The following is a 23329-nucleotide window of genomic DNA, read 5'->3' as shown; positions in this document are numbered from 1 at the left end:
AAAAAAAGTGCCGTCACAAATCAGGTGTAATTCATATGGAGTGTCCAACAGGGGGCGCACTATTTGTAGAAGTCGATGTAGTGTATTGTTTATGGTACTGTATCTAAAGTAGTGTTATTGAGTTGTTACAGTACACTATCACAGGGACACTCTCATCTGGCTGCTTGCTCTGTCAGTCCACTGTTTTTACCTATAAAGGCCCATTAGGAGCGCTTATGGTTAAATACATAGGTGCAGGAGCAGACTACCTTCTGCTTAACCCCTTATGTACTGCAGTGTGTAGGTGACCCAAAGTCCAGAAGACAAAGTGACATCTGCTTTACTGCTGTGCACTGATAACCCCTGACCTCTGCACAGAGTTTTAAAGGGTTTAGCAGAAGGACACAGGACGGCTCTTACCTTCTCCCCCCTGGGCCCCCCTCCTGCACGGGCCCCATAGCAACTGCCTACCCTGCCTCTATGGTAGCTACGCCATTGGTGGGGATACTGTCTCTCCATTTGGTCAGAGTATATCGCACATGCGGGCTTCAGAGTCTTAAAGTGAATCAGTAACCCTCTGGATATCATTAAAAGCATTCAGAACATAGCTTTACTGCCTGTGTTTTTATTTTCATAAAAAAACACATTTATTTGGGCTGCAAATGGTGTCAAAGAGGTGGAGCTTGTAATTCGCTGTAGCCCAAGCACCACTACATCTCATTGTGCTGTATGCAGAGGGCATGATAGGCCCTGCCTCTTTGACACCATTCACAGCCCAAATAAAGGTGTTCTTTTTAGGAAAATAAAAACTCCCACAGACAATAAAGACAGTGGTGCCATCAGCTTTGTGGGCAGTCAGGGGCTCACAGAGTCACTTTTAGTCAATGAAAACCAATGACATGGTGGGAAGGAGCTTTAAATCTACACCAAATATGTGGGAGACTTATTGTGTGTGTATTACAATAATTCTATGTTTCCCATAGCAACCAATCAGAGCTCAGCTTTCATTTTCTCTGAGTAATATGAGAAATAAAAGCTGAGCTGTGATTGGTTGCTATGGGCAACCAATCGTCTCTTATTAAAAGACAGCTTGAGAAATCTTTCTCGATTGTGTTTATTATGACGCATAAAGTAAAACACTGCTGGAACTAGTAGTACTCCCATTTCAATCCAAATCAAGGAAACATTACATTGTACGAAGTAAATACTTTTCCCTAACCAATAAAATGGCTGACGGCCCTATCCAGCGACGTCAGGAAGCGTCTACGTCACCCGGAAGTAATGTGCGGAACCCGGAAGCGGCGTTCAACCTACTGCTGTAGGGGCTGTGCGTGAAATACACGTATGCGGCGCATATGCATGTAATCAAGCGGAGCCCTGTAGCAGTCATTGTAGTTCCGGCTCCATACAGGTCCGCGTGTGTCCCGCCATCAGGGGGCGCTGTGCTGAGTAGTAGTGCGCTCTATACTGTACGTAGAGTTTCATCCCCTGCAGTCCAGGCTGTCAGAGGGCCCGTCCACTCACTTGCTGCTGCTGTCAGGTACCGCAGTGTGTTCCAGTGGAGAAGAAGCATGCTGGTGAGTAAGAAAACGCATAGTCATTGCATAGGGGTACTGGCACCAGCTATACAACTACAACTCCCAGCATGGGCTTACTGAGAGTTGTAGTTGTGCAGGAGCAGGAGAGTTCTACACACACTGCACCCCCTGCTGATCAGATCTGCCATCACAGTTTGCTTCAGCACTGCAGCCCCTTCACTAGAAGCCACACAGCGCCATGTATTTTGTAGTGGCTGTGCCTGGTACTGCACATAGTGGGCTGGCAGTATGACGGACACACCTCTGACACTGTCAGCCCAAAATAAAGACATCACAGAGCATTGCCAAAGGTATATGTATGGGATGCTCCTGTGATTGGCAGCATGGATATAGGCATATCCGTGCTGTCAGTTTCCCTTTAAATTGGTTGTCTGGGTTTATAACATTGATGGCAACTATAGATGAGCGCAACTGGAGCGCGCTCAAGTCCCACCATTCGGCATTTGATTACCGGTGGCCAGGGCCGGATTAAAGGGAGGGCACCAGGGGCACGTGCCCCGGGGCCTCCACCACTTAGGGGGCCCCCACCAGCCCGAACCCTAGCAGACCGTTGCTGCTTACCGAGGATATCAGGCCATGTAATAGGGCCCTAACACAGTGGGCAACAGCGCACAGAAAGTGCTGTGTTCTCACATTGCGTTATTAACACAAACACAATGTGGGAATGCACTGCAGCCTCTATTGACCATTACGTGGGCAACAGAGGAGGATGCTGAGCCATACAGCCAGGAGCGAGAAGGGGTCTGTGCTAAGTCACTTACAGTAAACATCCATCTGTATAGATCACAGTATAGTTTATTTATTTATTTTGGGGGGGAATTGTCGGCCGGGGCCTCCTCCAACCTTAATCCGGCCCTGCCGGTGGCTGAAGAAGTTGTCTGAAGCCCTAGGACACATGCTCGAGTTGCGCTCATCTCTAATGGCAACCCTTTGAAGTGGAATTGAGCTGCAGTACCAAGATCTGCCACTACAAAATGTATGGCGCTATGCTTGTTAAACTATAAGGAGGCTGCAGTACAATGATTAAAGTGACTGTACCACCAGGCCTAGGCTGAAGCACTGGAGGCGGCCGACCCACCCTTAGTGGGAAGAAACCCCAGCCCCTCCATGATGTGACTCCATTAGAATTAATAGAACCCTATCATAGAGGGGCGGGATTTTCCTCCCACTAAGGGTGGGTCGGCCCGCCTCCAGTGCTTCAGCCTGGGCCTTGTGGTACAGTCACTTTAAGTACTATGATTTGTATCGGTTCATTAGTGCGCCTGCAAAGACCATGGTTGTTGTAGATGATTTAGGTTCTCTGTGTTCCTGTGCAGATTTTAACTAGATTGACCTGGATCTAAGGGTCCATTTACACAGAATGATTATCTGCCAAAGATTTGAAGCCAAAGCCAGGAATGGATTTGAGAAGAGGAGAAATCTCAGGCTTTCCTTTATAACCTGTTCCCTGTTTATAGTCTGTTTCTGGCTTTGGCTTCAAATCTTTGGCAGATAATGTGTCATATAATCTTTCTGTGTAAATGGGCCCTAATGGTGCGTTTACACAGACAGATTTATCTGACAGATCTTTGAAGCCAAAACCAGGAACAGACTATAAACAGGGAACAGGTCATAAAGGAAAGACTGGGGTCTATCCTCTTTTCAAATCCATTCCTGGCTTTGGCTTCCAAAATCTGTCAGATAAATCTTTCTGTGTAAACACACCCTAAGTTTGATCATTTTACTTAGTGCACCTGTGCGAGCCCCGGTCTGTATTGAGAGATGGGGACTGTGATCATGTAATCTCCTCTCATGTACAGATTGTAATTTAGTGAAGTAGCGGTGTGGACCCTGGTTGGCCAGATTTAGGGACGTGGAAGGGTGATGATCTTATAACATCATATATATGTGTGTGTGTGTGTATGTATGTATATATATACACACACCACTTTTCCGTTTCATTGATTGCACAACCTGTGTTGGTCATATAAATATCTTGTATTTAGAGGCAGTTACTTTCCCCTGATGAAGTCTTGAGGACAAGAAGCTGATGCCCCATTTATCTTCAGGCTGTATTCCCATGATGTAAAAATAAGGACAAGTGACGGCCATTGTTGCAGAACAGCTTCTCTTATTTTAACATTGTGGGAACATAGCCTCAAAGAGCAGTGTTTTTTTTTTATGTTGCCTTTTTTATTTTTATTTTTTTACAAAAAAAAATTTATTGTCGTTAAAAATTCTTAAAAATTCTTCTGTTGAATCATGGTTGAAAAGCAATGTCTGTTTTTATTTATTATTACTTTTGTCAGATTCAAGTTATTTCTGCACCCGTTGTGGGTTTTCTTTTATTAAACGAGGGGTACCGACAATTTCGTCCATGTGTGTAATACGCCTGTAACTCGTTGGGATTTTTCTAATGTGGTCACTGTTCATATTTGCTGCTCTTGGCACTCCTATTTAAAGGTGTACATCAGGGGTGTCAAACTGAAATACACAGTGGGCCAAAATAAAAAAAATTGGACAAAGTCGCGGGCCAACCATGATAATTGTTGAATCGTGAATGCGGTGTTCCTGGCACTGTGAGTGGAGCGCATCTATCAGCACTGTGCACTATGATAAATGACATGATAAATTGCTATGATATGATTAAAGCGGCACTATCAGCAGGTTCTGCCAAGAGAACCTGCTGATATGCCGCAGAAGCTGTTTACCTTAGGAGCTGATAGCTATTATAAGCGCTCCTCTGCATCTCCGCATTCTTTAATAATTAGCTAATTGCCGCTATGCAAATATGGGGCTTTAGAGCATTTGGGGCATCGCCTGGGTTTGGGAGCACCACTCCATCCTGCCCAGTCCGCCCCCATCTGTACCACCCCCCTGCGCCTCCTCCAATCCAGCTCACCCAGGCTACATCTCCCTGTGCCGTTCAGCCCGCCCCCTCCCTTGCTGCCGATGCCCAGCCGATCAGGAGCCACTCACTGCCAGCTCACTGCCACAGTTTGCAGCTGGCAGAAGTGGGATTGGCACTGGATGGTAAAGCTCAGCCCAGGCTCCCAGCGCCGATTGCATTCTTGCTATTTGCAAACTGTAGCAGCGAGCATCATACTTTCCTGGGCTCCTGATCGGCATTCAAGTGCCAGAAGAGTGTCCCCTGTCCAGGGCTGCGAGCAGGCTGTCAGCTCAGTGGCACGGAACGGCGCTTGAATGCCGATCAGGAGCCCTGGAAAGTATGCTGCTCACTTCTGCAGTTTGCAAATAGCAAGAACGCAATCGGCGCTGGGAGCCTGGGCTTAGCTTTACCATCCAGCTCGACCCAGGCTCCCAGCGCCGATCCCACTCCTGCCAGCTGCAAACTGTGGCAGGGAGCAGTATACTGTCTCAGGCTCCTGATCGGCTGGGCATCGGCAGCAAGGAAGGGGGCGGGCTGAATGGCACAGGGAGATGCTGGATTGGAGTAGGTGCAGGGGGGGGGGGGCGGTACAGATGGGGGCCTACTGGGCGGGATGGAGCGGTGCATGAACAATGGATTTATGTTTACTTACTTTTGTGTGTTTTATAGCATGGGGGTTGGCACTCAGTTTTGTGTCGTGTGGTGCCTGCTAGGTAATTTCCAGATCCCCATGATCCCACATTGATGGCCTATCCTCAGCATACTCCATCATTGTGTCTTTCCAGAATAGATCTCTAATTCATTTCTGTATTATATCCTTAGATCCCAGAGCTGAGTAAAGACACTGTCCGCATGAAGGACCCAGAAAACGTCAGACAGGTGATCTTGGCGTTACAGAATGGAGGGGATAAGAAATTACAGGTAAGTTACATAGATCCAGCATAGTATATCACATATACACTCATCAGCCATGACTATAATACATGTGACTGGTGCAGTGAATAGCACTGACTGGTCGGGGTATATTAGGCAACAAGTGATCAGTCAGGTCTTGGAGTTAATGTGTTGGAAGCAGGAGAAGGGGCAAATGTAAGGATCTGAGTGACTGACAGGGACCAACTAAGCGTTATCAGAACGGCCAATCTTGTGGGGTGTGGTTGAGTCTACCGGCGAGGCTATACCTGGAGTTGTATGTAACCCTATGAACTGCCACTGTAGGTAAATCAGTCAGTATCGCTATAAATTCTCAGCGTAGTCACTTCTCTTATTCCACTTTACAGGTGATCTCTGATTTTGACATGACATTGAGTCGTTTCCAGTATAATGGCCAGAGAAGTCCTACCTGCTATAGTGAGTATGTGCCTGTCGCCCCCTGCTGGCCGCCTGTATCATTGTGTGGTTAATAAACCTGCCGGACGTCTCTCCTACACAGATATTATTGACAACAGCAAGATGATTAGTGAGGACTGCAGGAAGAAGGTAGGTGGCCGGCTTAGACGGGTTATATTCGGCGTTCCTCCCTGTAATTCTTACATGGCTAGAATCTCCACCCGTTGCCATGTCAGTCAGAGAGGATCACTTGTATGGGGCTTTCAGAAACCTGGAGCTTCTTGGCTTTTTCCAATCCTCAGCGTAACGCTCTGAATGACCAGCATATGAAGGGTGGTTACACTGAATCCCAATCTGCTTTTGTTACACTCGGGCCACATCTGCACTTATTTAGCAGCAGCCTGAGCACATCCACCAACCAGTAGTAGAAGTTGTTTGTTGTCTCCCATTAAGATGAGTAGACAGCCATACAATAATTGCCCACAAAGTACCCTCCGAAGTGAGAGCCTCTGCCTTCAGCAGCTCCTCGCTAAGATATACAGGAGAACGCCTCACTAACATCTTTGTACCCTATGGGTTATGTATAATTAGTTGTTCTCATAGTCCCTTTAAATGTAGATCGCTAGCCATAGTACGTAGATTTCTACAATATTTTTATGTCTTGCGCTTCCTGCAGTTGAAAGATCTCTTTAATATCTACTATCCCCTGGAAATTGACCCAAATCGGACCAGTCAAGAAAAGTACCCTCTCATGGTGGAATGGTAAGGTGGTGGATTTCAGATTGTTTCTTGCTGATAATTATTAATACATCTGATTTGTAATCATTGGTGAGAGTGGTGCTTAAATGTAGAAGGGCTGGCAGGGGTTGAAAAGTGGTGCTAGCTTGGTGCGATACCCATGTGGATATTAGTTAGTATAAAACATGCAGTAATAACATGACCACAGAAAATGGTTAAAAAAAAAAAAAAAAAAAATAGGTGTCATGGACCTGAGGAAGACAAAGGTAATTCCTCAAAACATGTCTGATCATTATTAATAAATGACACCTATTCTTACTTTTGCTGTCCATTGTGGTGTTTATACTAAACAGAAATCCAAAGGGGATCACGCCAAGAGAGATGAAGGCTTTCTTTAAGGGGAACTTGTCGTCACTTTCATGCTGCATGAAACATGAGTCATTGGGGCAGCCTCCATTGTCTTCTGCCTGCCCTGCCTACTTGATTGATCTCTTTCTCCTGGATAAATCAATCCAGGCTGGTAGGACGGGGAGAAGTCACTGATACCGCCCTGATGACTCTTGGTTCAGACATGATGATAGTGATGCCAGATTCCCTCTACGAAACTCCCCCTAATCCAGTAGAAGTTGTATCCTGATCTGTTTGTGTCTTCCAGGTGGAGTAAAGCTCACACTCTGTTGTGTGAACAGAGGATTGAAAAGCAGATGCTGTCACAGGTTGTGAAGGACTCACAGGCCAGATTAAGGTAATATATTAGCTCTTATATGTGTAGATGCCTTCCATCCCCGCCCCCTCTCATATCTCTCTTCTTTTAAGTGTCCTCATTTGCAAGTCTCATTTTTGTGTTTTCTAGGGATGGCTTTGAGAAGTTTTTCGACACCTTGTACCAAAGTGAAGTCCCTCTTTTTATCTTCTCTGCTGGAATCGGTGACGTCCTGGAGGAGATTATTCGCCAGGCTGGCGTGTATCATTCCAATATTAAGGTGGTCTCTAACTACATGGATTTTGATGATAATGTAAGTAACCTATGGAGTTTAGGTTATTTTCCTAGTTGCATCCTCCATAATGTTTCTGGAGCTCTTTACACATCCTATTGGCATGGGGAATAGTGATACCCCAGTATCAAGAAAATATATTCAAGGATTGGTCAGTGCTCTTTTGCAGTGCCTTTTACATGGCATGATAAATCAAGCAGTCGGGCTGCATGAACGATCCTTGTATCGTTTGTGCAATTATGGAAACTGACAGCACGAATATGCTGTCAGTTTCCAGATCACAAGCAGTGCATACACACCATCAGCGTTGCTTGTGATACATCATCCCGCTCCACCAGCTCTCTCGTCCTGTATCTTCAGGCCTGGAGATGCAGCAGCCGGAGGACAGGAGAGTGGGACGCTGGAACACACAACAGCACAGAAGGTAAGTATGCATTGCTTGTGATCTTGAAACTGACAGCACGGATACATGTCTATCCGTGTTCTCAGTTTCTCTTTGTTGCTATTGTGAGCATAACCCCTGTTTACACATTTTTGAAACCTGCCCAAAAGATGCGAACAGTAAAGGATCAGGTGTTTTCTTCATCCTCAGCTGATCACTGTCACTTATAAATGGGCCAATTATCGGCCAAAGAGTTTTTTTTTTGTTTTTTTAATAGCACTGCTCCTGGTTAATAATTTGCCCTTAAAACAGGAGAGTGGACAGATCCTATTTAGGGTAGCTTCATACGTACCGTATCGCAGCAGATTTGACTAAATGAATTAACACAGCACACTGTCAAATCTACTGCGGATCCACAGCAGATTGATGCTGTGTTCACTCATTTAGTCAAATCTGCTGCGATACGGTACATGTGAAGCTACCCTTAAAGGCAGTTACCATGATCTAAAATACATTTTCTAGATTTTGGAACACACTTCTCGGTTCTCCTATATACCCCCCATGATCTAAAATACATTTTCTAGATTTTGGAACACACTTCTCGGTTCTCCTATATACCTCCCTAATTTGCTTAGTCTCCTCATTTCCATCTCTGCAAGCTAGGGGTGCATTTTTACCATGCTTAGTATTGCATTAGGTTGTGGCCTCCTGCAGCAAGATTGATATCTCGGCGAGTAGAGATCAGCTAAGCACTTGTCTTGGGACCGGAAGGAGGTGAACACATCTTCTCACCCACATACAAGGCAGAATGAGTTCTCTGTACTTGTATCTAAATGACACAAGGGGGAGTATGTGTATTCAGGACAGGTGACAATGTATTCTGGTGATTTTATACCAATACCTTCATTCATTCATTCCAGGGCATCCTGACAGGATTTAAGGGTAAATTAATTCACACATACAACAAGAATAACACTGTGCTGCGAGATACTGAGTACTTCAAGCAGATCAGCCACCGCACTAACATTCTTCTCCTTGGAGATACCTTGGGCGACCTCACGATGTCTGAAGGAGTCACTACTGTGGAGAACATTCTCAGGATCGGCTTCCTCAATGACAAGGTGAGGACAAGCGCAGAACCAGATTATTTATGGTGAACTTAACTATTTTGCGGTGTAATAGATAATAAAAATTAAAGGGGTTATCCAGCGCTACAAAAACATGGCTACTTTCCCCCCTCTCTTGTCTCCAGTTCAGGTGTGGTTTGCAATTAAGCTCCATTTACTTTAATGGAACTGAGTTTCAAACCCAATCCGGAGACCAGAGAGGGGGAAAAGTGGCCATGTTTTTGTAGCACTGGATAATCCTTTTAACTTTACAATTAGTACCAGGCAGCTGCCGCAAAGGCAAAGCCCACAATAGGATGCACACAATGAGAATATGAACTGTATCTTTATTGTCCTTTTGTCTTTTGTCCCTGCAGGTTGAAGAGCTGACAGATCAGTTTTTACAGTCCTACGACATTGTCCTGATCAGAGATGAGACCTTAGATATAGTGAACGGTATTCTCAACTTCATAACTGCCAAGAATTGATCTCCTCTAAAAACAGCACTGTGCTAAGTCTTATGAAACCTCAAGCCAGTACGGATTCCTACCAGCTCTACCCTAGGATGTCATAGATTTATGTAGTCACGTTTCCAAGACCCTTCTAAAATGTGCAGTAACTAATCGGTTTCAGTCATTGTAACTGGTGGTCAACCCAGCACCATTTCTCAGATCAAGACTTTCAGGAAACGGTGTTATAGGGAGGAGCCATGATCACTTTTATAAAGCCAGTAGTGTACGGTTTGATACAAGGGGGCAGTGAATATTTGCATGCCAAACCTGCCCTTTACTTTGGGATATGGCTGTTCCCTGGGAATCCCTCCCCTAATAGATACAATCCAATGGTAAACTTGTGAGAGGGTCATAGAAACACTCCTGATATAACGGATACTGGGTTATGTCTATTAAAAGGGAGGGGGAGAGCATGACACAAAGTTAAAAATGCATTGCCCCTCAAGAAGCTAAGTACTAGGCATATCCGAATATTATAGCTAGAGGGTTCCTTTAAATTCCTTCAATTTCACAAATTAACAAATCAAACAGCAATATGTGTTGGACAAACCAAAAATCTGTGTGATATGTATTGGGGCCGTTTAGGTCTTCAACAACAGAAGTGAGGGAAGAGATGGCTGTCGGTCAAAAGCTATGGTATGTGTATAGCCAATTCTTATCCCCTCTGACTGTTCAAAACATAGATATGCTCGAGCCATGTGTCCTTGTGTATGTGATAGAGAAAGATGGCTGTCTGCTAAATAATTTTTTGGCTGACAGCTATCTTATATGTATTGACATCTTAAGGAGATGCACCATGGAATCTTCACACTCCACTAAGGGGGCATTCACACATTCTGTGATTACAGTCAGTGTATGGATGATGTAACATAGTTAATAAGGTTGAAAGAAGACAAGAATCCACCAGGTTTAACCTAGAGAAACCATATTGTGTTGATCCAGAGGAAGGCAAAAACCCCCACGAGGTTGATGACAATTACCCCATCACAGGGGGAAAATTGCTTCCGGACTCCAATGGCAATCAGAATAATCCCTGGATCAGTGTATTTCCAGAAACCTAATGCCCATAACTTGTAATATTATATTTTTTAAGAAGCATCCAGGCCTCCCTTGAACTTATTTAATGAATCGGCTATGACAAGATCATGTGGCAGAGAGTTCTACAGTCTTACCGCTCGTACAGTAAAGAACCCGCGTGTGTGCTGATGGTGAAACCTTTTCTCTAGATGTAGAGGATAACCCCTTGCCATTGTTACAGACCCAGGAGTAAAAAGACCACTACAAAGATCTCTGTACTGTGTATTGATATATTTGTACATTGTGATCAGATCGCCCCTAAAACATTTTTTTTTTTCTAGACTAAATAACCCCAAGCTTGATAACCTGTCTTGGTACTGTAACCCACCCATTCCCTTAAAGGGGTTATCCAGTGCTACAAAAACATGGCCACTTTCTTTCAGAGACAACACAACTCTTGTCTCCAGTTGAGCTGCGGTTTGCAATTAAGCTCCATTCACTTCAATGGAACGGAGAAGCAAAACCCCGCCAAAGCTGGAGACAAGAGTGGGGCTGTCTCTGGAAGAAAGTGGCCATGTTTTTGTAGCACTGGATAACCCCTTTAAGGGAATGGGTGGGTTACCTCTGCACCCGCTCCAGTTCAGCTGTGTTCTTCCTATATACCGGTGCCCAAAACTGTACACAGCATTCCATGTGTGTGGTCTGACCAGTGATTTATAAAGAGGTAAACTTATGATCTCATCTTTAGCATCTATACCTCTTTTGATGCATCCTATTATTTTATTAGCCTTGCTAGACGCTACCTGGCACTGATCACTAAAGTTGAGTTTACTGTTCACCATTACCCCCAGGTCCTTTTCAGAAGCAGTTTTATCCAGTGTTTTATTATTTAGCACATAACTGTACTTATTATTTCTGTGGCCCAAATGTATAACCTTACATTTATCCACATTTAAACTTAATTTGCCATTTCTCTGCCCAAGCCTTCAGCTTCTCCAAATCCCTCTGTAATAAGATATTATCCTCCTCTGTGGTGATTACTTTACCCAGTTTAGTATCATCTGCAAAAATAGCCACTCTACAAGGTCATGGGGCAGCACGGTGGCTCAGTCCTGGGTTCAAATCCCACCAAGGGCAACATCTGCCAAGAGTTTGTATGTTCTCTCAGTGTTTGCATGGGCTTCCTCCGGGTACTCCGGTTTCCTCCCACACCCAAAACATACAGATAGGTGAATTTAGATTAAGGGTATAAACCCACACACCGTATATGCAGCGTATTTACTGCTGCGATACGCAGCAAACTCGCAGCAAAATCGCAGCAGATTAGATCTAAATAACTGAACACAGCATCAAATATGTACCAACAAATCTGCTGCGTATTTGTTGCATATCTGCTGCATATACGGTGTGTGGGTTTATACCCTAAAGCATTATTATTATTACCCCACTAGTAACTGTGACCCAATCAGAGTATGTTCCATCAATAACCACCCTCTGTTTTCTGTCCCTCAACCACTGACCCATTTACATATTTCAGCCGGGTCCCAGCATCCTCATTTGTACACCAACCTTACATGCCTTTAATAAGTCCAAATACACAACGTCCACAGACTCCCCCAGGTCCAGTCTATAGCTAAACCCTTATAGATGCCGATCAGATTAGTCTGACAGGACCGATCCCTCATAAATTCATGCTGGTGCTGTGTTATAAGTGTGCTGCGTAATGTTATGCGGAGCTCCTGGCATCCTTGACTTATGATGCCAGAAGTTCCTTGATTGCAGGCCAGAGCAAATCTTCCGTGCACAAACTATAATCATGGAACAAGTGAATGCCCCTTAATTGTTTTTAAAGTGGAGACCTACACTACTTCTATGTGAGTGCTGCAAGTGTAGATTGGTGAAGCAATAGGAACCAACCCTTCTTCCTGTGGAGATAATAGGACAGTCTTAAAGGACTGGAGATGTATGAGGGACCCCAGAATAAAGGTACTTGTGAACATGATTGTTCAGCAAGCTCAATTTCCACTCATTGGGTATGGACCCTCACAGATTACAAGAACCAATCGTGCTACAGCTTCACCACGAATCATGGATAAATGTCAATGTCAGCAATATACCAATACTCCAGTCTATAAGTCCACTCTCATCTATTTTCATCCCCCAATTGCGGAATTTTTTATTTATTTATTTTTTTTAGTCCATCAACTATGCATAAGACTTACCATGTAACGTATTACAATGTGCATCAGCCACCTCCTAACCTCTCATACAGGATCAGGAGCTTACAAAATACATCTGTTTTAATAAAAACACCAATGAAAACATTACCCTTTATCTGTTGTTTTTGTTTTTTTTGTATAATTGAATATAATGAATCAAACGTCAGTCAGTTTTACTGTAAAATTCAACCACTTGTTTTAATAGTGGAAAATTAAATTGCAAAAATAACAATTGTGTCCTGTTGTGAACAGCATGTGACATTTGGGATGTTGTTGATGTGGATGGGGAGAGCTGAACCTCTATGGCAGAGATTCAGGAATTCTTTGGACTATTATAGAAGGTGCAATACTCTCTAAGCACAAGAAACAAATACTAATAGTACAGTCTGTTGCATTAGCAATTGCATGGAGTCTTTGATTCCCTGCTTGTTGTCCATCATTTCTGTCCTTTGAGATCAGGATTGCTTCCACATTCGTGGATTGTATTGTGCAGAGCTGCCAGATAATGCCCTCACAGCTAGAAGCCTGTAACCCAATGATCTACAACAGGTCACAGCCGCGCCTGGCTGTAATAGGGTTCCAGAAGTCGCAGTGCATTAAGAACCCATACAGGCATGGTGCATACCACAGGAGGGACTGGCATCTTCTTGATATTTCAGCACGCTTCCTCCTATAGTTCTTCGTGAACCTTATCTGCCTCCTCCTCTGTCTTCAGTTTCAGTTCATCAGCGGTGATTTTCTCATCCTTGTTTCGGTCTTGATTTATAAACATGTCAGAGATGGACTTTTCACGGTCTACGGTGGGATTAAATCGGCCTTTCCCTTCTTGCACCTGAGCATTCAGAAAGCTGGTAAACTGGAAATACAAAAGTATTAAATTAAAATGTATATTCCAGGAAATTACATTTATTTTATATAGAGGTAGGCCTCTGTCAAGGGTATCGGTAGAAGGCATTAAAGAAAGATGGAAACTGCCTATTAAGATTAAAGAGGTATTCTGAAAAAAAAAATCTGGATGAGGTCAGAAAGGTATATAGATTTGTACATTACTTTTATTCAAAAATTATTTAACCTGTAAAAAAAAATTTTTAAGGGGGAAAAAAAAATGTACCTCTTCCAAAGGAACTTCTCCATTTTTATCCAAGTCCATCTCTTCAAATAGATTGTCAGGTGTATCTTGGAGCCAAATAAACAGATATCCTTCTGGGACTCCTTCTTCTCTATGGACCAGTTCTATGTCAAACTTAAGCACAGCACTTGCAGGTACGTCACGAGCTACAGTAAAGAAAACAAAATATTCAAGCAAGCCAGTACTATGTGATCCGCTAGAAGACAGATTCTGAACAAGACAAGCTTGGTCATACATGCAAGATTAAAGTTGTCTGACGATTATATGTACATAAGGCAGCCCAACAGTCTTACGTTGGCAGACGATGGTGGAAAGATGGATTGTAGAGTTACTGACATGGCCAAAGTAAACCAAGTGCAGAACTGCAGAGAAAGAGCCCTAAATGCCAAACAAGACAAAACCATTGCCCAGCAGAATAAGTTGTCATAGAAGGGAAAATGGACTCAGAAACTGCATTAGACTATTTCTCTGGGAACTACATGTGCAAAAAAGGAGTCCGTAGAGCCTAAGTTGCGAGTCTCAATTTTCCAGGTACTACATGGTCACAACCAAATTTTTCTCCAGGGTGTTCAGAAGGCAATACTGCCCATCTCTCCCAATAAGTGCATAACCACCGCTAACAATATCCTGTTTAACAAGACATGTTCCACTTTCCTCGGTAAAACACTAAAGCTGTGGAAAGTCAATACGCTCTGGAGGTGGAAACATCATCTGGTTTTAAGATTTTAAGCAGCGAGCCAGGAAACAGAATGAGCTCATGTTATCTAATGTATCGGCTGTCAGACAGCCCTTCCTTCTAAGTTCTGCTCGGACAATGTAGTCAGTGTAGATGTCTATAAGAGTTTGCTGCTTGGCCTTTTGGCTAAGATGAAGTGTAGCTGTCCATAAGCAAGGATAACAAATGGGGTATGGGTTCCAAATGAACTATACTTTTTTTTTTTTTTTTTTTTTTTATAAGATGGAACTGATGAGTGTTCAAAACATGTCCGGATGAGCATGGATGTGGTCTCAAGGAAGGAATCCAGGAACTAGATGGGCAAACACGTTTAGAGTCTCTACACCTTCCAGACAATATTCTTTAATAAGATGACTTGCTGCCTTTTGGCCATCTAGTCATTGAGATATGGCTTGGTGGTGTGATCAAACTATATACTACCTTCCATTCCTTTAGACCACATATGGATAGTATATGGCCCTTGACAGGAAGGACAGTTGTAATGGGGCACCCATCCATGTATTTACCACCCCTTCAGCTTAATGAAAAAGTGTTAAATAGATGAATTCAGACAAGACTCACCTCCACTTTCTCCATGTGCCAAGTGGGGGGGCACAATGACCGTTCTCCTCTCTCCTACACACATTCCCGTCAGACCTATATCGAGACCATCAATAACTTTGTTCATGCCCAGGCTAATCTGCTGTGGATTTTCAAACACGTGTCTGAAAGACAATTGTATAAGGTCTAAGTTTGCTGTTACCCATAGTTCACCACAGACAGCACCGCAATGAATGGGTTGTCATCCTTAGTTCTACAAGAGAACTAAGTGTAACGTAAACTATAATGATAACTGCGTGGATACAGATACTCACGATGAGAAGAGCAAGGTTCCATCCATCAGGGAACAGTTGTAGTGATACTTGATGAAGTCACCCTTCTGAGAAGTAACATTGCACACCTCCGGCTTATAGGTCACCTCTATGTCAACACTGTCTTTGGGATTATGGAAGTCGATCACATGAATGTCAAAGACCAACACAGCAGATCCAGGAATATTTTCTCCTAATGGTGATAGAGATAGTTATAGAGACAGCTATGGAAGTAAAATGGTCTTCTGGAAAACAAAGCTTATTGTCAGAAGTATGGACGCTCAAGGATAGACATGAATTTAGCGGAAGTCTTGGTTGGGCCCTAATTTACTTACCTACTCCCTTTTCTCCATATGCAAGATGTGGAGGGATGATGATTCTTCTCCATTCTCCTATACAAACGCCTTGAAGACCGGCATCCATACCGGCAATAATGTAACCCATTCCGATGTATGTGTTGTACGTGTTATTTCTGGAGTAGCTGTGGAGACAATCATAAGACGTACTTGTTATACACAGTCATTCTATGCATTTATGAGAGAGAGCCCAAGCCACTGTAATGGAGGTCTTCCCGTCATCTTCCTAAGTCTTCTAGAGCTCAATACAGAGGGTAAGACATAAACCCATTGTAACACCACAAAGTTGGATAACTATAGGGATACTGGTGGGAGCAAGTACAAAATAAGCCAAAGTAGTTATGAATAGTACAAAACATATCGAGAAATGTGACCATTTCATACGATATTAAAGGTGGCCATACACAGTAGTGCCATAATAGAAATAGCACTTTCACAACTGAAGCTTGACTGGCCTTCAGTGCAGATAGAAAGACAACAACGTTCTGGAGGAATCATTCACATACCTGGAGTCAAACAACACTCCATCCATGAGGGTGCCATTGTAGTGGTAACGGACAAAGTCTCCTGTAACAGCCTTGCGCCTGCAGTTTTGAGGGCGGACTTGGTTCTGCACTGTAATCCCATCTTTGGGGTTGTGAAAGTCTATCATTAGAACGTGGAACACCAGAGAGGCATGTGGAGGGATGACTGTCCCTAGAGACAAGGACAAACAAGAGTTACATCGCCATCTATTCCATAAAGACACTTTCAGCTATTATCCATTTTATTTCAGTTTTCAGTGTACCTAGTAAAGGCTACTGAGGTGAGGGATACCTAAAGGAGAGGTCCCACAAAATCCAAAAATGACAGGAAGGCAAGGGGTGCAGGAAAATAATAAATAAATGAAACATACCTATCCTTGTGCCCCATAGCGACGCTCCTGGGTCCAGCTGACAGCAACTGCTGTCCTGCAGCTCTCCCATCTGCAATGTCACGTACCTGGCTGAGTGATTGCCCGCTCAGCCAATCAGTGACTTGGGCGGGACATTAACCGAGTCTTTGACTGGCTAAGCGGGCAATCTCGTTGCAGCTGGAAGAGCCGGATAAGTGACATACTCAGTTTCCAGCAGATGACATCTGGCAGCAGGACCCATGAGCAGCACTAAGGAAACACCAGGACGGGTGAGTTTACATTGTTTACATTATTTTTCTGCACCCCCTGCCTTCCTCCATTTTTTTTCTTTATTTGGTGGAACTTATTTTTGAACACCTCTTATTCCGAGTTCCCAGCATGGATCTGTCTCCTGTTCCCCAGCATAGCTCTGCATCTCTGTCCTAGTCCCCATTATTGACGCCCATTTCAGACCTGATCCCCAGCATATCTCCCCATCTTTTTCCTGGTCCCTATCATGATTCCCCATTTCTTTCCTGATCGCTTGCATGGTTCGTCATCTCATTTTTGGCCCTCACAATGACTCCTCTCCCTAGTAAAGTATTACATGGACTGCACTCGCCGACAAGCTCTAACTTTCTATTCAACTATCTAGCATCTGTCCCTAACAAGTGGTGTTCAAAGAAATAAAAAAAATTATCTAAACCTATACAGGATTTTTTTTTTTTTTTATAGTACTTACCATATCCCTTTTCCCCATAGGCCAAAAATGGTGGCACAATGATCTTCCTCCACTCTCCAGCGCACATGCCCAGTAGGCCTTGGTCCATGCCTTTAATCAACCATCCTGACCCCACGTAGGTATCATATGTGCTAGAGCGGCTGTAGCTGTAGGGAAGTTCAGATATATTGAATTACTTGACAATATGAACAATTTTTTATATGCAGTGTTAAAACCCTATATATACAGTATTATAATTAATGCAAGTGCTTTAAAGACTGAAATGGTAAAGGACTTGTCCAATATGGAGAATCCCTTTTTGCTAAAAGGGTTCCTTATCATTTGGGAAACCCGGCGATCATCTGAAATCTGTAGTGGAACCTGTTCAATTCCCTGTAGTGCCACCACAGGAGGAGGGAAGTATTACACATCCTCCATGTAATGCATGTGCTAGGTCCTCCATAGAGCAAACTCTCTATATTAAATTAAAGGGGCATTATGGCTGCAAGAGATGGGATACCAATGTAGACAGTCAATGGGGTTAGTCCGCAGGTCCTGCACTAAGTGATCATCATGGAAGCAGGCTGAAGTCAAAAGATCGGGTGACCAGATGGAGAATAGGCGAGGGCCCGGGAGAAGGTAAGTATGCATTATTACCTGGAGTCAAAGTATGTCCCATCCAACAGTGTTCCATTATAATGATATCTCACAAAGTCGGAGTCGACAACGGTTCTGTTACATTGGCTGGGCTTTTCTAGGGTCGTGATCTGCACCTCATCTTTTTTGTTCCACAGATCCACCAAGATGATGTCGAAGTAGAGAGTAGCATCGGCAGGGATCATCCCGGCTAAGTAAGAACAAATAATACGTCATCTCAGAAATCATCTGCTAGGGGGCAGTACAATCACATAAGAGCATGGACTACCAATGACACTTACGGACTCCTATGCTGCCATATCCCAGGTGTGGAGGGACAATCAGTTTCCGTCTCTCGTTCACGCACATACCCAGAATCCCTCTGTCCAAACCAGTGATGAGACGACCTATTCCCACAAATCCTGCTACAGGGATACCTCTGTCATAACTGCAAGTACACAGAAACAATGGAGGAATCATGATTAAAGGGCAAGTTCACTGTAAAAATTGGTTGTCATAGTGTAAGGGAAAAAGAAGAAATTTGTAATATATATTTTAAACATACAGTTTTTTCAGTTTTGTTGAGATCCATTGCTTTTATTTGGTTGTATGTTCTGGGCCGCTCCCTGACAGCTATTCAAATTAGTTAAAGGAGCGGTCCAGACTACAAAGCCAAAGATAGAAAAATAGAATAAATAAAATCCAGTCATAATGGCTGATGACTAGGTTTTACATAATGCACCTCTGGAAAAGCCTTGGTGGGACTGCCTACTGGGAAGGAAGGCTGGCCTTAGTGTGACTAAGCAAGATGTGTGGCCCTGATGTTTGAATGGCTTATAATTTTTGAAGATGACTTCCAGGCCAGATATATCAGGGTATGTAATTTAACCCTACCGACTGGGGTACTATGTCAAGCAGTGTCTTCCTTACTATCAAAGACAGGATTACAAGTTCTGTTGTTCACAATATCGGACGCTCAGTCTCCCCACTCTTGTAGAACAACATCTGCACTGGTCCCAGAGCATGCCTAGAAAACTCTCCCATTTATGTGGATAGGGTCTGCTAGGATAGGGCATGTCCATGACGCCTGCTGTAAAGCATATTTCTAAATGCCTTAAAGGGAATGTGTCATCAAAATGACCTATTATTTAATTGAAGTTTTTGTTAAATGTTTTTGGGGTTTTTTTGTGATTTTTTTTTTAAATTCTCCATTTTACCATCTGTATTTTAAAATAATCCTGAAATTGTGCCCAGGTTTGCCTCAGGCGGCAGAAAGCCTGGAAATGGCCCTGTGTACAGCACAACACTAAAAAGTGACACCAGCTCAGCATCCCTTCCCTGTAGAGGACTTCTGCACAGGTCACAGAGCATGCTTACAAACATTTCCCATATAAAAATAGGGTTTGGAGATGTTCATTTTCCGTGGCTTGCTGTAAAGCCTCTTGCTAAATGCTGCTCAAGCAAAATGGCTGCCCCCATAAAAATGTACTAAAACATAAAAAAAAAATAGTCAGAAAATAGAAATCAATTAGAAATCAAATCAATCTATGTGATACTTAAGCTTTAACCCACTTGTAGATACATGAATTTACCCGTCACCATCCCCACCATTTCAGATTTCTATGTTATTGTCTCTTTAGGATACATGAACCACAGGGTCAGCGAAGAGGTTATCAGACTGTAATCTCCCTCTGGCTAAGGTTTTCTGATGCAAATGAACTGATGTCATGGAGGCTGCAGAGTCTGAACACGCCCTGATGATGTAGAATATACTCAGGTTCTTACATGCTCACCACTCCTCGCTCTGGTATTCATTCCAATAGATTCTTAGGCAAACAGGCCCTGGTGGAATATTATTACAAAGCCAGTATGGATGACCAGTAGGTGGGTATGGGGAACCCCTCAGAAATATTGTTTAATACTAGTTGTCTGTTTTGTTTGGACATTTTCGAGGGGTATGTATGCTTTTTTTTTTACATAGACATATTTTTATATATATGTCTTACATGTAGTTGCGGTCTGAACACCTATTGACATGGCCAAGTTGTGCCTACTTTTTTAAGGGTAAAGAAGCACTCTAGGCAATACTAATACATTATGTTATGCATAGTGCTGGGCCTAAGAGGGTGGAGCATGACACAGAGATTCTCTCTTTGATGTTTAAATTCCCTTGGGATGCTCCACCCCTCAGACTCTGCATTAGGCATAACACGAGGTTTGCCTGGAGTTTTCCTCTAAATGCTGGAAGAAATAAATGCTCATTGTGCAATATCATGGACCAAGTTCTTACACCTTGAAGCTCTGAATTCAGTCCTCATAAAGCAGTGTTCCCCATCCCTTGGTTCCATGTGAAGTTGCTAAAAACGTTTTTAAAGGGGTACTCCAGAGAAAAGAAAAAAATCTATTAAATCAACTGGTGCCAGAAAGTTATATAGTTTTGTAATTTACTTATATTTGAAAATCTCAAGTCTTTCAGTACTTATTAGTTGCTGTATATCCTACAGGAAGTGGTGTATTCTTTCCAGTCTGACACAGTGCTCTCTGCTGCCACCTCTGTCCATGTCAGGAACTGTCCAAAGCAGAACACATTTTCTATGGGGATTTGCTACTGCTCGGGACAGTTCCTGACATGGACAGAGGTGGCAGCAGAGACCAGTGTGTCAGAATGGAAAGAATACACAATTTCCTGCAGGACATACAGTGGCTGAAATTAAATCAATCAGTTCAAATCAAATGAAATTAAAACTAATATAACTTTCTGACATTGTTGATTTGAAAGAAAAATAATTTCACCGGAGTACCCTTTAAGGGGTACATCAAGACATTTTGAAGTATGGCAGTACCATTTTCCATTAAAAAAAACCATGCATGCTCAGATCCTTGTACATTTCTCCCCCCTTAAAATACAGGATACAGGATGCCGACAACCCAGGCTCTGTAGCAGTTGCATGGATGTGAGGTGCAAGCACCCAGCTTTCCTACAGCTTTAGTGGGCAAGTCTACCTAGTTTACAGCAATAAGGGGGCTATAACTCTGCTTCTAGGTAGAATCCCTCCATGGGGCATCTGATGGTATATTTAAAGGGACATGCACTTTTAGAATTCTGTACAACTCTGTACAAATCTGTAATATGCCCATTTCATTGAGGCCTTGGGAGTCTGCAATAAAAGGGGTTAACCAGCTTTCCCAGAACAGCTAGATTTGCTTTTTAGGATACGTGGAGCATCGTGCAGACCCCTTGTGAATGGGGCATCCACAGGCAGCCAGCGCTGCAGGCAATGTTTGGCTCAGCCACGTCTACAAATAGAGGCCTGAATCCCACCCACCACACATGTACGCCTCCCTCACAGCCGGCTCCTGCTAGGCCCAACCACCTATTAACACTACAGTGTTCAGTGTACAGTAGAAGTTAGCTGGAGGGTGCAACATCTGGAACAAAGACAATAGTGCACTCACTATAACCCTAGTACGCCATCCCCCAAACCTATAGCTACTGGAGACCTCCCCCGATGTCTACAGTGTGCAGCAGGACACAAGTTCTTTCATAAGGAACCTATTACTACTGAAGTGAAAGAGTCCTATCAGTATGAGCTGACAATCTACAAAGTGACCAGCAACAATGTCCACCTCACCATAAGAATAATCCATATTATAAGGTTCATTCTACAAGACGTTTCTAAAGAAAATTGTAAAAACTGACGTTATCTCGTTGGCCGAGGGTCCAAATAATAGAGCAAAGAAGGGGAAGATCATAGGAGAAGAGAGTTCCACCACCATAGAGAAGAGGTCCATCATTCTATGACTACGTCTATGATTGATTCTGTCCATTTGATAGGGGTCTAACTGCTATGACCCCGACCCCGACCAAAATGCCACTTGAGCTCCTGGTCTATAATAGTCAGTAGTCAAATCCATCATAGATGATCACAGTGGTTGAGCCCCCACCAATGAATGGGTAGGAGATACTCCATCCATATTTGTAGATAGATAACCCATGTAAAGATGGCTTAGTATTTAGCACTACTGCCATGAGGGTCTTGGGTTTTGACCCAACCGAGGGCAACATCTGCATGGAGTTATCATGTACTCCCTATGTTTGCATGGGTTTCCTCCCACCATCTATGATCCCAGTGGTTGAACTCCCCCCCACCATCACCACCACCAATGAATGGATTCAGTTATAGTTAAGATTATGAATTCCAGTGCCACAATACTGTACAGCGCTATGGAATATGTTGGTGCTATATAAGTAAATTACCTTATCCTCTATATTTGTAGAAGCCTAATATTAGATATAACAGATTTATAGAGAAACCTATACAGAAAATGGTGACATCCAATAAAAAGAAGAGGTTCCATCGCGAAAAATAACATAGAGCCCATGAAAAGGGTGCATATAAAACCACAATGGGGTAACAAATCTAAGTATCCCCCACCACCACCGCCACCGACCCTACATAAGAGGGATGAGTACCTGGCATCAAACTTCTGTCCGTCTTTAAGAGTCCCGTTGTAATGGTATCTTACAAAGTCTCCCATCTGAACTTCCCTGGGACATATCTTGGGAATGTCATAGCGGTCAATGACGACATCTTCTAAGGGTCCGGATTCAGAAGAAACACATAAGATTAAGAATTGTAGCCACACTATGAGACTATTGAAAATCATCTTTGCAGATAGTTCGGCCCTGAAGACTGTCACTGCTGCCTCTGCTTCCTCTCTACTGTTCCTTCATTGACTGCCAAGTCTCTGGTTATAAAGGAATTTTTGTTAACGTGGAAAGAAGCAGGGGCTTCAGGCTGGATGTTTGGCTAGGGGGGAGGAGACGGTGCTTCCCACAAAGGAGAGAGGAAGTGGATTCTACTTCTATGTCCCCTCCTTAAAAAAACTTTTAAATGCAAAAAGTTTAAATAAAATACAGTTACTTTACGTAAAGCAAGATCCGCGAGACAAAAAAAGAGCGTAAAAGAGCTAAAAAATTTATTGGAACTAGTCCAAGTCTAAGATGGAGGGAATGCAAGCTTCAGGGTCCTAGTGCCGCTTCTATCAAAGTAAATGAGTGGTGTGCAGTCGGTGTGAAACTACAACTCCCAGCATTGTATGATCAACGTTAGGGTCCATTTACACAGAAAGATTATCTGACAGAGATTTTAAGCCAAAGCCAGAAACAGACTATAAACAGAGATCAGGTCATAAAGGAAAGCCTGAGATTTCTCCTCTTTTCAAATCCATTCTTGGCTTTGGCTTCAAATCTTCGGCGGATAATCTGTCAGATAATCTTT

General features: G+C 43.3%; 2 protein-coding genes across 3 annotated transcripts; one reads left to right on the top strand and one right to left on the bottom strand.

Moving 5' to 3' along the window:
* Positions 1–1164: 1164 nt before the first annotated feature.
* Positions 1165–12852, top strand: LOC138773028 (7-methylguanosine phosphate-specific 5'-nucleotidase A-like). 2 transcript variants are annotated; one of them, XR_011359869.1, is made up of 10 exons: positions 1165–1556; positions 5269–5367; positions 5727–5796; positions 5879–5925; positions 6452–6537; positions 7169–7258; positions 7367–7529; positions 8811–9011; positions 9374–11771; positions 11954–12852. XR_011359869.1 is itself a non-coding variant. In XM_069953923.1 (9 exons), exons 1-9 carry the CDS (start codon positions 1335–1337, stop codon positions 9482–9484), a joined length of 1089 nt encoding a protein of 362 aa, XP_069810024.1. In that variant the 5' UTR covers positions 1165–1334; the 3' UTR covers positions 9485–12852. The 2 variants fall into 2 exon arrangements, 1 of the variants encoding a protein (XP_069810024.1); XM_069953923.1 differs by having other exon boundaries at positions 9374–12852.
* A 79-nt stretch (positions 12853–12931) lies between these two features.
* Positions 12932–22864, bottom strand: FKBP10 (FKBP prolyl isomerase 10). The gene is made up of 10 exons (XM_069953922.1): positions 22522–22864; positions 18350–18495; positions 18069–18258; positions 17433–17578; positions 16323–16512; positions 15796–15941; positions 15464–15653; positions 15171–15313; positions 13856–14019; positions 12932–13600 (listed from the first exon to the last, which is right to left on the bottom strand). Exons 1-10 carry the CDS (start codon positions 22713–22715, stop codon positions 13415–13417), a joined length of 1695 nt encoding a protein of 564 aa, XP_069810023.1. The 5' UTR covers positions 22716–22864; the 3' UTR covers positions 12932–13414.
* Between the last annotated feature and the right edge of the window lie 465 nt (positions 22865–23329).

This window comes from Dendropsophus ebraccatus, chromosome 14 (genome assembly GCF_027789765.1).
Source record: "Dendropsophus ebraccatus isolate aDenEbr1 chromosome 14, aDenEbr1.pat, whole genome shotgun sequence".
NCBI classification, from domain to species: domain Eukaryota; kingdom Metazoa; phylum Chordata; class Amphibia; order Anura; family Hylidae; genus Dendropsophus; species Dendropsophus ebraccatus.
Note: the sequence above shows the minus strand (reverse complement) of the source record. Positions and strands in the feature narration are given on the sequence as shown.

Coding starts and splice junctions, on each gene's coding strand:
- FKBP10 (XM_069953922.1), bottom strand. CDS start 22,715: ATGATTTTCAATAGTCTCATAGTGTGGCTACAATTCTTAATCTTATGT. Junction 17,579..18,068: donor GGGACATACTTTGACTCCAG/GTAATAATGCAT, acceptor ACTTCCCTACAG/CTACAGCCGCTCTAGCACAT. Junction 16,513..17,432: donor CTATGGGGAAAAGGGATATG/GTAAGTACTATA, acceptor CCTTGTCTCTAG/GGACAGTCATCCCTCCACAT.
- LOC138773028 (XM_069953923.1), top strand. CDS start 1,335: ATGCATGTAATCAAGCGGAGCCCTGTAGCAGTCATTGTAGTTCCGGCT. Junction 1,557..5,268: donor AGTGGAGAAGAAGCATGCTG/GTGAGTAAGAAA, acceptor TTATATCCTTAG/ATCCCAGAGCTGAGTAAAGA. Junction 6,538..7,168: donor TACCCTCTCATGGTGGAATG/GTAAGGTGGTGG, acceptor TGTGTCTTCCAG/GTGGAGTAAAGCTCACACTC.